Raw genomic sequence first — 15,710 nt, 5'->3', positions numbered from 1 at the left:
TAGAAATTCAGTTTCTACTAGCAGAAATTATCAAGGTGTGTATTTTAGGGTACCTTCAGGACAGAACTATATCCTATTCGCTGTCAACTGTCGTGTCAACTGCTGTCTTGTAAAGATCAAATATCCAATATATGAGCATTCAAAGGCAGAAAGGGAAAGTAAGATACACATTTCATTTACATTTTCTCTTTCCCAGAATAAAATTAAAATATTTAAGCCTGCATGAAATACAAACTTCAGGAATGATATGAGCACTCTCCAATATCAAACATACCTGTACGGGAAGAGACTGTCTCATTTTTTCCCATTCACTGTTGTCTGGCATTACGCTTCCAATATAAGTTCCCAGGAGATTAGCATCTTTACTCTCTAGAAGCGCATTTAGCAAATCATCAACAGCAGACAAAAGCACCTGAAGACTGAAAATAAAGCAAGGAACTTAACTGCTGTAGTTATGCTACAACCAATCTGAACACCCGGGTAAACATTAAATACCCTATCAGATAACAGTTTACCTGAGCAAAAAGACAAATAAAAATAAAGGTAAGTGACACCTCCACCCTCCTCTCGTGAATGACACACAAGCGAATAGGGGATTTCATCCAACATTCATAATTTGAAATTAAGTGCTGTTTCTATTTCAGAATGAAGGAGACCTATTTCAGGTCAGGTATTTCTGAAATACAGATATTTCATTTCATGAAAAGAGCATGATACTCAGAGAAAGATTTAACCCAACCATGGCAGCTCTGGACGTGTTCTCTTAATTTTCATTTTTTTATATATTTGTGGATTTAAGTACGAGATGTGAAAAACACCTGCAATTTCAATTACTTACAACAGTGTCTATCAGACCCCCCCAAGAAACCAACAATGAAGGACAATCAGTGTCTGTGGTGGCCACGAGAAGTTACAGAGTCACAGTCCACACCAGTGCAAGCCCAGGACAGAAAGCTATCACATCAGTGACCATAAGCCAGGAGTTCAGCAGGTAAGCGAAAACAAATCATTCTTCAATTACTTGAGTTCAAAAGGATGTTCATTAGAACAAATCCTTTTGGAAAAACCTATTTGGATCTTCTCTTAGAATCCTGTAGGTTTCTTATGTAACAAGTCATTTTTCACAGGCACTCACACTAATGATGAAAACTTATTTAAGGACAATGATCAGTTATTAAAGAGATATTCTGCAAATGAGCATCAAAAAAAGGTTACCTTGTGACATCCAAAGTCGAAGACTGAACTTGGTTCTTCAGCCACAGAGCAGATAAACGTAGGAAGGTGCTCTGTTTAAATGTGTCACCAGTTCGATGAACCAATAAATTCACACCAGAGAGCCAAGTATTTTTCAGTTTACTGATGATAAAGTCTAAAATCAAGATGTCAACAGTAATTTGTTGTCCCTCTAAACTAACTATAAGCAATACAAAATGCTTTAAAGCACTCACTGCAGATCTGAGATTTTTAAGGTACCATTAAGAAAGCATAAAACTATTATTTGCTTGTCAAAACAAAATAACTATGTCATAAATATGTGATGATACAAGCTAGTTCATGCCATACAAATGTAAAAACGGTAAGAACCTCAATTTCATTTTAATATATACCAAGATTGAATGTTTCTAACTATGAAGAGAATGAGATATTAATATATCCCTTTATGAATATGGAAACTGAGGCATCAAGAAATTAAAAACTTGCCAGAGATACTGAGTGAAGGGCTAAGGACTAATTCATCTATCACAGCTGCTTCTAAACGGTTCCCTCAACATCAAGTCAGAACTTGAGAGAAAAGGTCTACATTCATCTTGGTTTAGAAACTTGGGTTTCTAAAGCTCAAAATGTTTTAAGATTTGTAGCCCTTTACTTGAAATGCTTTCAACTCGCAAACACATTATTATTCAATTAATAAAGCCTGGGCACTTACACTATGAAGGTCAGAGCCGGAGAATCCCAACAAAACATTTGAGCAGTAGGCTATTACCTGGCAAATGTGTTTTTTCTTTGCTCTCAGCACATAACTGAAAGAGAGTTAATAATAAATCTTCAGATGATGGCATTAGCAAGCATCCTTTCGCTGAGCTGAAATAGTTATAGGCCACATCACAGATAAAAGACACTGATGAGTCATTATTTTCAGCTTCTGACAATTTCTTTGCTTTGGATAAAGTTTCATGAAGTTTAACAATAATTCTTTCAACATAAACTTCTCCAATCAAGTAATCTAGAGAAAAAAATTCAGACAGACAAAATAAATAATATGAACAGTGAATTTTCTTTTTTTCAACTTTCGTTTTTCATTTTTCAATCGGTGTATTTTAATACTTTACTTTGGGTTAACATTCCACCTTGTCTTTCCATGTGTTTTTTAAAAAACACATCGTTGTTTTAAAAAACAAGGTGTTTATGTATTAGATAGAATAAAATTACATCAATAAATCAATCTGTTCCATCACACATAAAAGCCTTCACATAAAAGTTTTAATTAAGGCAAAAAGACAAAATTAGAGTGAACGGTTAAATTTAAATCCCTTTAAAATATAAAAGTAAAAACATTAAACATCTCAAATCATGTTACAAAGGAGAAAGGGACGTCAGAGGACAGATGGTTGGATGGCATCCCTGACTCAACGGACATGAGCTTGAGCAAACTCCTGCAGATGGGGAAGGACAGGGAAGCCTGGCGTGCTGCAGTCCACAGGGTGCAAAGAGCCGGGCACAACTGAGCGACTGAACAACAACAGGGTGTTTACAAGATTAAGGTATCTGAATGAACTAAATCCTGCTGTTCTCAACTAATACTATGCTAACTAAAAACATGGAATCCCCCAAAAAAGGTGAAAAAGAATGACTCCCTTCCTACTGAAAAAACAAGCCATACTTTTACCTACCGTTTTTAACATGTTGGGATAACACCATGCTTAAAAGAGTCCATCTTTCTGAGAAGTAAGGTTCAGAAGATACTGTGGATTCCAAGTCTTTGTTACAAAGATGCTCTGCCAAGGTTACCAATTTCTCTCCAAGGATATCTCCTTTGAGCCAAGGTGTTACTAAAGCATGATTATCTGAACTAGAGCATGCCTAAAACCATAAAAATTGTACCAAAGATTAGGATAAAGATTAAAAAAACAAAGTGTACCTGCCCAAAATATTACCTGCAACTTAGTACCTCCCTTCATCAGCATGGCCCCAACTTTATCCCCCACTCCTCCTCCTCAAGTGCTTAACAAAGCTGGTATCTTCCCTACTTCCCACTAAGTCTCGCTTATGTACACTTCCATGCTTTGTTCATGCTAGCTTCTCAACCATAAATATTCCCTCTCTCTTTTATTTATCAAAATTACATCCATTACTATATTCAGTATAAATCCCACCTGCTTTGTGAAGTCTCCCATAACAGCCCATACTCATCATTGCTTTTCTCTGAATTTCTAGAGCAAATAATGTTTCATCTGTGTATGTCTTGTTTCCAATGAAACTGTAAGTTCCTTGAGAGCAGAGACTGTCTTAAACTTCTTTGATACCTGCTATCAACACTGTAGATATGTTCAATGAATAATGAATGGATGAACTTTAAAGACAGATTTTAAAATGCTTTACAAATATTAAACTGTTGTTCATTAATTTTGTTAAAATTAAAGAATAATTAACATATAATAGCGGCAAATTACTTCAATATGAACAATGGGACTTATTATTTGCCCAAATTTTATGAAATAGTTACTGAGGCCAGATATCTGACAGCAACTGGTTTATTTTCAGGGGGTGAGGAAGGCAAGGAAAAAAACTGTAAATCCACCCCCAAAAGCATGGTGATCCATGTTCCCAGAGCTTCTTTTGGTATAAGGGCTGAGAAGAAAGGAATTTGCAACCTGGTTCATTTCAAAGCAATCTGGAAAAAAAAAATCCAAATGCAGATTGGGTAGTGTCTGAAAAATTATTTTATCTCCTTATTTAAAATATTGTAGGTAACGAGAGCTTTTATTTTAGCCCAAGCTTTATCACTATTCTGGCTTTATGACCTTATACAAAGCTCTTGACCTATTTCTTAATTTAAAGCCGGACCTATTTCTTAATTTAAAAAATAAACATTAACTTAGAAAATCTCTAAGGTCCTTTCCAGTTACAAAATTCAGGTTTGTTTTTAAAGAAGCTGGCTTTAGGATTCTGCTCATAAAGTATGAGATTGCATAAAAACATAAGAAAAACTAGAATTTAGATGGGTATTAATATTGGCTTTCCTAAGATAGCTTACCAAATAAAACCAATCTATAGAATTCTATAGAATCCAGAAAGTAAAATCCTGAATAAAAAGTCTCTCAGGTTATCAAGACATGAAGTCCAACTTCTCAATGTTTTAACACTTTCACAGAAAGAATCTGACCAGAGGATAGGGAAGCTAGTCAGGCATGGAAGTACAGAGGCTAACACTGGCTATGAACTCCCAAACCCTGCCCAAGCCTTCCAAACAGAGACATCTGAACTATGTGGCAGGTACCTCCCTAAGTTGGAAACAGATGTATCAATCTTCTCTTATCAAATTATTAACTACTTTTGCTCTGATTTTAGACTTATCCAGAAGCTTTATCATAATTTGGCTTTTCATGTCGCCTACCTATAGGGAAAGAGGTAATGGATAAAGTAATTCAAATGGTGTGCCTAATAAATTAGATTTCTCATTGAAAAAGAGTAAATCAACACTCAGTGTTTATTTTGTACAAAATAAACTGTTGGAGGAAATGGGGAGTTTTTGCTTAATGGGTATAGAGTTTCAATGTTGCAAGGTGAAAAAGTACTAGAGATTAGTTGCACAATAACGTAAATATTAACACTTAACACTTCTAATATTCACTTAATATTAACACAACACTTCTAACACTACTAAACTGTACTTAGAAATGGTTAAAGATGATACAGTTTATGTGTTTTTTTACCGTAACTTTAAAAGACAGGAAAAAAGAAAAATTTTCATAAACTAGAGTTATGTATGTAAAATTTTAAAATAATGTAAAAATGCTTTTAAAAAAGGAAAACTTTTAGGTAACTCGTCATAATATTTCTTTGGTTGGAAACTGTTACATTATATAATTTACAACTTCATTAGGAAAGAATACTTAAGTCATTTAGAAAATTTTCTAAATTGTTATGTTCCTTGACTTCTTTTTATTATTCTCATCACTCATTTTCTTCCTTAGTCAAATGGCAATTAAATAAAAGTGGGAAGACTTTAGTTTGCCTGTATAGTACTCTAGGGCAAAACAAACTTAATTTATTGGTGCATTTTACTTAAAGCTAGAAACACTCAATCCATCTCTACAGACGAAAAAATAACTAGAGTAACAGAGAAAACCTTAGCTTAAAATATAAACTAAGATAAAAGATAAAGCATTTAACTCTTCCTTTGTTACCCACTAGGGAAGAAACATTAGATTTTCAGGAATCTGTTCATTCTTCCCTAATATTCCTAACCAGAAAAATAATTCTATAGAAAGGTGAACACCGTTAAGTCTTCCCAAAATATGAGAAGAAAGTTACAATAATAAGCAAGTTCTTTAACAGAGACACCTGATCACATACTAGTACATGAATATGGCTGTAGTTTTTTTTTTTTTCCCCTACACCTATAAATACAGAAAAAGGAGAGTATTTCTAAGGTACCTTTTCAATGATCTGAAGAATAGAGTTCCATTTCAGCTCTACCTAAAAGAAGAAAAAGAGAAACAATCTGCTAGAACAAACAGTAACTGGTAAAACTTTTTACAAGTAGAGTTGAGTGTGGAATCACTACAAAACTAAAATGCTTTTTAGCTAGTCCAACTTTAAAGACTCCAAGAACCTACCCTTTCATTACCAAGTTTTTATCATCCTGTCTCACATACTTCGTAATCCCAATCAAGAGTACACTGTCCGCAAACTGACATTCATAGTCAAGAAACGATTCTAAATAACCCCCATCCGGGTCTCATTCTACTCACACGTTATCAGTGCGCCAGTGTAAACCACTACAGTTTTTAAAGAGAACAGGGCTTCCCAGGTGACTTGGTGGTAAAGAATCCACCTGCCAAAGCAGGAGACACGGGTTCCCTCCCATCTAGGAGGATTCCACACGCCGTGGAGCAACGAAGCCCTTGCACCACAACTACCGAGCCTGTGCTCTAGAGCCTGGGAGCCACAACTGTTGGGCCCGTGAGCCGCAGCTACTGAGGCCCGAGTGCCTAGAGCCTGTGCTCCTCAAGAGAAGCCGCTGCAGTGAGAAGCCCGCGCGCCACCAGAGAGTAGCCCCCACTCGCGGCAACTAGAGAGAAGTCCGCTCAGCAATGAAGACCCAGCGCAGCCAAAAATAAATAAATAGAATTATTTTTTTTTAAGGTACAGAGCAGTAATACCTCAATAAGATCATCCAGAATAGCTTTTCTTTCCACATTACTATCACAGCAACAGAGGGCACTGTACAGAATGTCCACCAAGAAACCGGCATCCTTCCTTTGATCTTCATTTAGCCAACCTGTTATTTTCTGGTATAGAAATTGTACCGCGGGATTTTTTTGTACAAGTTTGGCTATTTCAAGAGGCTTGCCTTTGACAGTGCTCTGTTTTTCATCACCTAGCAGCACTTTAAACACTTGGGTTGATGAGAATGAGTTGAGCAGGGTGGAAAGAAACCTGAGATGTTGCTCTGACTTTTGTTCATTGACGTAATTAATGCTCATCTCTGCCAGTTTACAGACTAAGTCTTCCAAAGGTTTTTTCCTCAGCGGGGATATAAGGTCGGAGCAACTCGGAGAGACAGAAGGTTCAGCCATTAACTCAGAGCCTTCACTGTTCTCTCCCTCTGAGGAGACACATTTTTCATTCTCCTTATTATTTTCAGGCATCTCATCAGCAAATCTAACCTTACCAGCTTTTTTTTTATTCAATTTCAAGGAGCTCTTCGGCTTTTGAAGGACCTGCAATAGGTTAGAAACACCCAAAACTGACTTAACATCGGCTTCTGGCTCATTGATTTTCTCAACACAGATCTCTGATAGTTTTTCCCAGAAATTCAGCAGCACTTTCTCCAAGTTGCGAGCTGTTTTATCATCTTTTTCCAAATCGGCTCTGGCTTCCCAGGAACTTAAAGTTTCTGCCAAATGGTTAAATAGCTGCCCATCTTGCAACTTTGGGTCTTTGAGAACTGCATCAATAAAAGGAATCAACTGAAAGAGAGGGCAGAAATATAAAAGTTCACTTTTCAGGAGAAATAAAATGTGAACCTTATTTGTAAAGCATTATAAATTTTCTTATTTAATAACTGAAAAACATGATTTTCCCCCCAAACTCTGACAAGAGTTAAGTTGAACTGGAAAATAATTTTCACATCATTCAAAGAGCCTAATGATTTCACTGTTTCTCCTGTGAATTATTTTTTATAATATAACTGACCAAGATTATTAGTCATCAACAAGTAATACAGTTTTCTTTGTATCTTCTGAATTTACTCAAGTTTTTTGCTTTTTTCTAAACCAATATGAAAGAAATATAGGACCCACAGAATTCAGAATGCTTTCTCTTAAATTACAAAGGTAAGGAAAATTAAATATTTGAGATCAACTAGAACAGTAATCAATTTCCTGCCTTAAGGAACCTTATTCCAGAACCCGCTCTTATCACTAGTCCTAAAAGCTAAGCACAATTATTCACAAAAGGATAGATGTACTATATATTTTTGAAGGAACAAGATGATTATTATATAACTTAAAACACAAAAGACTGAAAATCAAATCTTCTAAATTGTTTTGCATTTCAACTCTCTAAAACAGGGTTTGCACAACCAGAGAATAACTAGCCCTTAGACATGATGGTATTATGCTAGTAACTAATAATACAGAAATTTTTATTTATCTGGTCAGTGATACACATAACTGTATAAAAATTTGCAAATCATAAAAATGAAATCTTTACAAGGAAGGCTAATTAATAAAAATGACAGAAACAAATACAATGAGTTTGATTCTTTACACATAGTGTGCAAAGGCACTGATGAATTTCACAATATAAATACCTGATCATTGACGAGCATCTCTTCTATCTCTTCCTCCCCTAAGTTTTGTTGCATTATAAAACGTAAGCATTCAAAAAAAGCAGATATCACTGCTGAGCACTCTGAAAAGCTGGTTTTGGTTTTTTCTGTTGATAGCCTAAGAAATAATAAATACGTGTGGCTTATTCTTTCATGAAAAAGAAAATAAGCAATTCAAAAACACCAAACTAAAGACATGGAAAACAATTTCTAAAATTTCTAAAAAATAAAATTCTTAAATGAAAAACTAAGGCCAACCAACCAAAATATAGCCCAAGTAGAATATAAACTTGAACTGAAAAAAAGCATATTTTCAAAAATAGGTCAACAGAAGATAACATTTATTTTCTATTCATGAACCAACCCACCTGCAAATTTCAAAGAGAAGACTTAACCAAATAAAGATAGTAGTATTGTGGAAAAAAAAGTTTAATCATGAATAAAACTGGGTATCTTTTACTAATTTCAATAAATACACTGAAATGACATTTTAAGTGTGAGTTTAAAGAGCTATTATATGTAAGTTAATGGAAAACCCGTCACCAGTTGATTTTCTGCATTTGGGCATTTGTATTTACCAATATACAAAAAAACGGGTCATTGACAAAGAGCCTATTCCACCTAAAGGGTCTTACAATACTTTACCTCACTTTCTGCTATAGTCTATCACTGAAGACTTGAAAGCATCACAAAAAAGAATCCCAATTGTAACTGTCTGAAAACTTTAGAAGTGTTTAATGAACAGCAAACAGTTTGAGAAAATTTAAGTATGACAATAACTACGTCATTCTATCCATTTATAAAAATAAGAAAAAAAAATCTATTTGGCTTTAAAGGTCAAGAATTTAAATTCCTTGGGCTTCCCTGGTGGCTCAGTGGTAAAGAATCTACCTGTCAATGCAGGAGACACAAGTTCGATCCCTGATCCGGGAAGATCCCACATGTCGCAGAGCAATTAGCTTGTACGCCACAACTACTGAGCCTACGTGCTACAGCTGCTGAAGCTGGTGCTCCCGAGACCCACGATCCGCAAGGAGCAAAGCCACTGCAATAGGAAACCCATGCACCACGACTAGAGAGTAGCCCCCCAGCTAGAGCAAAACCCGAGCAGCAATGAAGACCCGGCACAGCCAAAACCAACTACATAAACACAGTTATTTAAAAAAACAGACACACACACAAACTTAAATTTCTTACCCTGCAACTAGGGAGGTGAGAAAATTCTTGAAGAAATCCAACTTTGGATCTGTAATGGACTGAGGGAGTTTGCTGATGAAGGGCAGAAGATAAGGATATATGACAGTAGCCAGACCCCGACCTCCTTCACGAACCACAGCTGACAGCTTGGGAAACACACTTTTTTTTGCATTTACATGAAGCCAACAGTCCTTACCAAATTAAAAAAAAAAAGATTATAATAGTAATTAGATATCATAAACAGAGAGAAAAGACAGAGAGACTCTCAAAAATAAAATTCAAGTATTTTACCTAAAGGGGGTAAATAAAATGTCACTACAAACTAAAAATTTGAAATTATAAGAAATTTAACAAAAACAAAAAGAAATTTATTATATATGATAATGAGGTATCCAACATGCTTCCAGAACAATATGGATCAAAAATAATTATTTAACTTGAAAGATTCCTAAAAAAGCTGCTTTCTAAACAAGGTAAGAAAAAAAAAAGCTGCTTTCTAAAAGTGACAGCAATTGTTGTTGTTTAATCTCTAAGTTGTGTCCAACTCTTGCGACCCCATGGACTGTCACACAACAGGCTGCCCTGTCCTTCACTATCTCCTAGAGTCTTAAATGTAAGATTCAGATATGTTGACGTCGTTAAACCGTATAAGAATTGATATTGACTAAACTAAAAGTAAAATAAAAACTCTATTTCATTTTATAGTCAAGATTTATACTAAGTTTTGGATTAAAGTATTTGATGTCCAAGAAAGCATTTTTCTAGCAAGTTTTAAAAATTATAACCTGATAGGCTCTCTTGCATGGTATGTAAGGCTTCTAAAACACAATTAAAGGAACTTCCCCGGTGGTCCAGTGGCTAAGGCTCCATGCTCCCGATGCCAAGGACCCAGGGTCCCCTCCCTGGTCAGGGGACTAGATCCCACAAGAGGCAACTAAGAGTTCACGTGCCTCAACTCAAGATCCCAACTAAAAGACCTCACATGCTGCAGCTGAAGATCCTGCGTGCACAACAAAGGTCAAAGATCCTGCATGCTGCAACCAAGACCCAGCGCAGCCAAATAACTATATGAAAAAAAATACAGTTAAGAAGACAAGTATTCCCAGATATACTAAACGTACCTCTCTTACTTACCTCCACAGTTGTAAGTGTATAAAGTACAGCTTCCCAGAGAGCTGGGCATACAATGGGGTCACTGTCATCGATGCTAAGAAGAACGGACGGGCTCACTTTGGATGCTTCATCTTTCATCAACTGTGGAATACGCTGGCACAAAGCAGAAACCAACTCAAAATAGGCTGAGCGGATCTGAAAGAAAAAGTGGAAGCTGACTTAAAGTCTAGTAAAGGTATGACAAAAAATTTTTTTATTTATGGCCAAGGCAGGTAGGTTATTTATACTAACCTTCCATATATAAAACTAAAAGGGTTAGAAAAAACTTTTTAAGAATCTTAACATTAAAAAAACTTAAGGACACCACATGGCTGAAAAGACATTAGGATTTACCAAGCCAAAAGTGAAGGCACAAAGAATTCAACTTTCTTCTTCATTGGCTCAAGCAAATAGAAATCTTCTCCAGTCTCAGAAGCCTTCATCTGGGGACTCATATCCTATGAATATACTAGTCAGCACAAAGTTGAATACAGCCAAACAAAAAATAAGATACTATGAGCCACTATGAGCAGAAACAAAAGATAATACAGAGACCTGAGACTTTAAAGTTTAGAATTATCTGTCAGTTATAAACTTCATATCAACAACCTTTGTTACATTTAAAGAAACAAAAGTTTAAAGAAATTTGAAGGGAAAAGGATCTTAGAAAAAGCACAGCAGATCTGGAAAAGAACCAAGTACAATTTCTAAACTAAAAGTAAATACACAAATAAATAAGAGCACAATTCATAGTTTAAGAGCATCATGCCACCACCACTTCTATTCAACACAGTACTGAGAACATAATAAATACAGAGGAAAAAAGGGGTGGGGCAAGAACTGGAAAGTAACCCAAGTTACTATCTATAATCATAGCAAAATAACAGGCTATAAAAATATTTTAAAAAAGAATTTAAAGGCAAGAGTTGCTGGATACAAAATTAACAAAAGCACAGCATTCCTATACAACAGTACAAACAAAAAAGAATGTGGAATTAAAAAAAAATTCACAATAGTAACAAAAACCACATTCAGTATGCAGCATATTATAAAATATTATTCCAGGATCCCAAGGACCTTATATAGCCTAAAGAATTCTGAAAAAGAAGAGCAAAGTTGGAGGGTTTCAAGACTTACCATAAAACAATAATAAGAGTATGGTACTGGTATAAAGACAGGCATAAGATGTAATCGGAGAAGAGCCCAAAATTAAAATCCCACACATATGTTCAATTTAGTTTTGACAAAGAAGTCAGGGCTAGGTAGGGGGAAGCAGGGAGTTACTAGTCTTTCAACAAATAGATACCTATACACAAAAATAAATTTGACTCTCACCTTTATGCCTATATAAAAATTAACTCTAAATGGACCTAAACTATAAAACTTCTAGAATAAAATATTAAAAAATCTTTGTAACTTTCAAGTAGGCAAAGATTTCTTAGATAAGACATCAAAAGTATGAAGTGTAAAAGAAAAAAAATTGATAAAAGGACTTCAAAATCATCTACTCTACAAAAACCATGAAAAAAGTGAAAAGGCAAGCTATATACCAGAAGAAAACATTCATGATGTTTTATCTGACATAATACTTGCATACAGGATAAATAAAGCACATTCATAACTCAAAAATAAAGACCAAAAACCCAACCTACAAATAGGCAAAAGTGGAATAGTGAAATTGATACGTTGATCTTCCTGCAAAGAACAACTACAGACTGAACCAGACCCAAAAAACTATCTGAGGTCTCCGGAGACTGAAATACACATTTTGGAGGAGGACATGACTTGGAGGAAGCAGTCCACACATACTGAGTTCCCATTTTGTTCAGCTTTGCCCTGAAGGTGGTACAGTCACCAGCACAGAGGCACAGCTGCCTGAATCCTTCTGGGTGGAGGAACTGAAGGAACTAGGAAAAGGAGCCCAGGGCAAACAAGATGCCAAGAGAGTGGCAGGGAACTGCAGAGAGAAGACAACCCCCTCATTCTGTGTTTAAACAGCCTGAATCTACAGCTGACGCTTGAACCACGCCCAGTGCAGGCATGAGTTTGCTGTTGAGTCTGACCAAGTTGATTGCCCACTAACACAAACGTATCAACACCCTTTGGAGCAATGTAAAATAATCCAGTCTCCAAAACATAATATTCAAGGCTATAATCTAAATATTTATATCCAAGATAAATCTAACATCACTCAACATACAAAAGCCCAGAAAATGTGATCCCATCTCAAAGCATAAGATAATTAACTGATGCCAATCCCAAGATGATCCCGATGTTATTATCAGACAGGGACTTTAAAGCAGCTATTATAACTATACTCAGCAAGGTAAAGGAAACTAACAATGAACGGAAAAACACGAGATAAATGTCATTATACATCTGTCCAAACCTACAGAACACACAGCATCAACATGAACCTTAATGTAAATTATAGATTCTGGATAATAGGTTCATCAGTTGTGGGAAAAAAAAAACAAAGGTTTCACTCTGGTAAGGGGATGTTGATAACGGGGGAAACTATGTATGTGAGGGTCAGGAGGTATATTTGAAATATCTGCACTTTTCCCTCAAGTTTGCTGTGAACCTAAAACTGCACTTTAAAAAGTATAAAATTTCATCAAAGAAACAGAACATACAAAAATCAAGTAGAAATTTTAGGTATAAAAGATACAACATATTAAATTTAAAATGAGCAAAAGGGTTAAAGAGACACCTCAAAAAAAAAAAAAAAGGTGGGGGTGGGAATTCCCTGGCAGTCCAGTGGTAAGGACACAGCACTTTCACCGCAGGGGCCTGGGTTTGATCTCTGGTTATAGAACTAAGATTCTGCTTTCCCACCTGCCACAAGATATGGCCAAAAAAAAAAAATACAATGGCCAATAAGCACATTAAAAGATGTTCAATATCATTAGCCCTGAGGGGCAAATTAAAACCACAATGAAAAGTCTCTACTTCAGAGGTCAGCAAACATTTTCTTTAAAGAGCTAGAAAAGAAACATTTAAAACTGAGCAAACCATGTGGTCTCTGTTACTACTTTGCTCTGCCATGGTAACATAAAGCAGCCACAAACAATACAAAAATGATTCACAAAAACAGGTCAGCTGTACCAGATTTTGATCCATGAGCTGTAAGTTGCTGATCCCCAATCCCACATCTGAGAGAATGACTTAAAATAATGGACAATATCAAAGTAAGGAGATAGAACTAAAAACCTCATACACTGCTGATTAGAGTGGAAACAGTACAACTACTTTGAAATACTGATACAAACAACAACAAAGAATCTTCAAAACATTATGCTGAGCAAAAGAAGCCAGATAGAGGGAACTCCCTGGTGGTACAGTGGTTAGGAACCAAGTGCTCACTGCCAAGGGCTCAGGTTCAATCCCTGGCCGGGGGAACTAAAATCCAACAAGCTGTGTGGCATGGTCAAAAAACCCCCAGCCAAATACAAAGTAATAAATAAATATTTTAAAAAAAGTTTTTAAAGTGAGAAAGGACTTCATAAGGCAAAACCAGTGGTTTTGATTACATCGAAATTAGTATTTTTAAATAAAAGAGGAAACATGAAAGGTAACAGAATGGGAGATAATTTACAATGCCTGAAAGTGACAAAAGGACCAATACTGAAAATATACAAGGAACTCCTGTAGAATAAGAAAAAGAGAATTACAGTAGAAAAAAGGGGAGAAAGATAGGAACAAACACAAATATTTAACAAATGTAAACAAAAAAAGTTTACAGAAGAACCATAAATATTTCAAAAGCTTATGAAGAGATGGTAAGTCACCAGTCAGCAGAGTAATTAAAGACAGCTTCATCTGAGACTGATAAAAGAAATAAGAAGTTGAATGATGCCTAGCCCTGGCTACAATATAAGATACATATTAATAGTATTCATCACGTATTGCTGGTTGAGCCTAGAGCAATGCAGCCCATTAGGTGAGCACTCTGGTGCTACTTCACAAAATTAAGTATGCACATACTCTCTGACTCAGCAATTCAAAAATTAAGAGGATTTCAGAAAAAGAAATTCTCACAGATCCGGGGGATCCATGAATGAAGATGCTAACTGCTGCCTTATTTGTGGGAGCAGGGAGTCCGAGGCAACCAGGGTGTCTATCACTGGGGAAGTGAACAGGTGTGAAATGGAACAAATGCAAACTTCTGAGTACTACCCATCAGTGAGAAGCCACGGACCAACTATACACATACAGGAATGTGAAACAGTTCAATACTTTAAAAAAAATTACTAAGTAAAAAGCAATAAACGAGATGAAATATAACACAGAAATCGTTCATGTGAATTAAAAACACATAGGTTGGGACATGCCTAACGAAGATTAGATAAACTTTATTCAGGCATGAATGCTGTGTGGGAGTTCAAAGTTAGCAAACTAACAATATATATTAATTAAGGTGTCTTTAAACAGACAAATGTAAGGTAATGTACTGAACAATTACCAAAACTGTTGTGACCAGAGACTCACAGGAAACCCTAAGACCCATACTTCAGTATTCAGGGTTTGTGCACTTCACAGAATGTAATTATCATAAACAATGAGACAACTACCCAAGCAAAAGCACACAGATTAATAACAGTTAAATGGTCAGCTGGTAGAGGCGGAGAATGGAGAAAGACAAAAAGGAAAAAACAAATACATTAAATGAAAAAGCCTTACACACACACATAAAAGTTTTAAGGTGCCATGAACAGAGGAAAATGATGATTCAACTCTGCATCTGAGGTCCAAATAACTAAGTAAAAAAATGAAAATACAATTAACATTTTTAGTAAGAGAGGCGATTCAGTCCCAGCACAAAAATGTGTTTGCAGAGTTTTAAACATAAACAATAAGCATAAATAAAAACTAACAAGATCAGGGGAGAAAAAGGAATCAGAGAAATGTCTTAAAACCAAAAGTTTAAGATACCTGAGGTATACTGTGTTTTCCATACTTCCAAAACTTATTCTGTGATAAAAGAGACTTAAACTTCTCCTCCAGAGAGTCAAGCTCATTATCAGGTAACAGGCAAAGCAATTTCTTTAATGCCAATAAGGAACAAGTTACGACTCGATAGAATTTAGCGTCTCTCTCTTCCTCTGGAACAGTTCTTAATGTAAAAAGAAAATAAATATACATAAGGATTGAGGATAAGACAAGCTACGTATGCAGCACTTCTATTTTAAATGTTTTATCACTGACTATCTACCAAAGTTACTTTATTTCTATATTCATTCTCCCTGTGTCAAACCCCCACACAAAATACAAATACACATACAATTTTAATCACATATTT

At 35.6% G+C, this 15,710-nt stretch overlaps 1 protein-coding gene across 1 annotated transcript in view; it reads right to left on the bottom strand.

The window, feature by feature from the left end:
- The window catches only part of LTN1 (listerin E3 ubiquitin protein ligase 1), a 58,923-nt gene that overhangs the window by 32,585 nt on the left and 10,628 nt on the right, over positions 1-15,710 (bottom strand). The window contains exons 6-15 of the mRNA XM_005907820.2: positions 15,344-15,524; positions 10,391-10,564; positions 9,257-9,447; positions 8,042-8,177; positions 6,387-7,196; positions 5,659-5,700; positions 2,892-3,081; positions 1,985-2,224; positions 1,216-1,369; positions 275-419 (exon numbers count right to left, since the gene is read on the bottom strand). Coding sequence (XP_005907882.2) covers positions 275-419; positions 1,216-1,369; positions 1,985-2,224; positions 2,892-3,081; positions 5,659-5,700; positions 6,387-7,196; positions 8,042-8,177; positions 9,257-9,447; positions 10,391-10,564; positions 15,344-15,524 — 2,263 coding nt within the window. The remainder of the gene's footprint in view (positions 1-274; positions 420-1,215; positions 1,370-1,984; positions 2,225-2,891; positions 3,082-5,658; positions 5,701-6,386; positions 7,197-8,041; positions 8,178-9,256; positions 9,448-10,390; positions 10,565-15,343; positions 15,525-15,710) is intronic.

Source organism: Bos mutus, chromosome 1 (genome assembly GCF_027580195.1).
Source record: "Bos mutus isolate GX-2022 chromosome 1, NWIPB_WYAK_1.1, whole genome shotgun sequence".
NCBI classification, from domain to species: domain Eukaryota; kingdom Metazoa; phylum Chordata; class Mammalia; order Artiodactyla; family Bovidae; genus Bos; species Bos mutus.
This window is presented reverse-complemented; position numbering and strand designations above follow the sequence as displayed.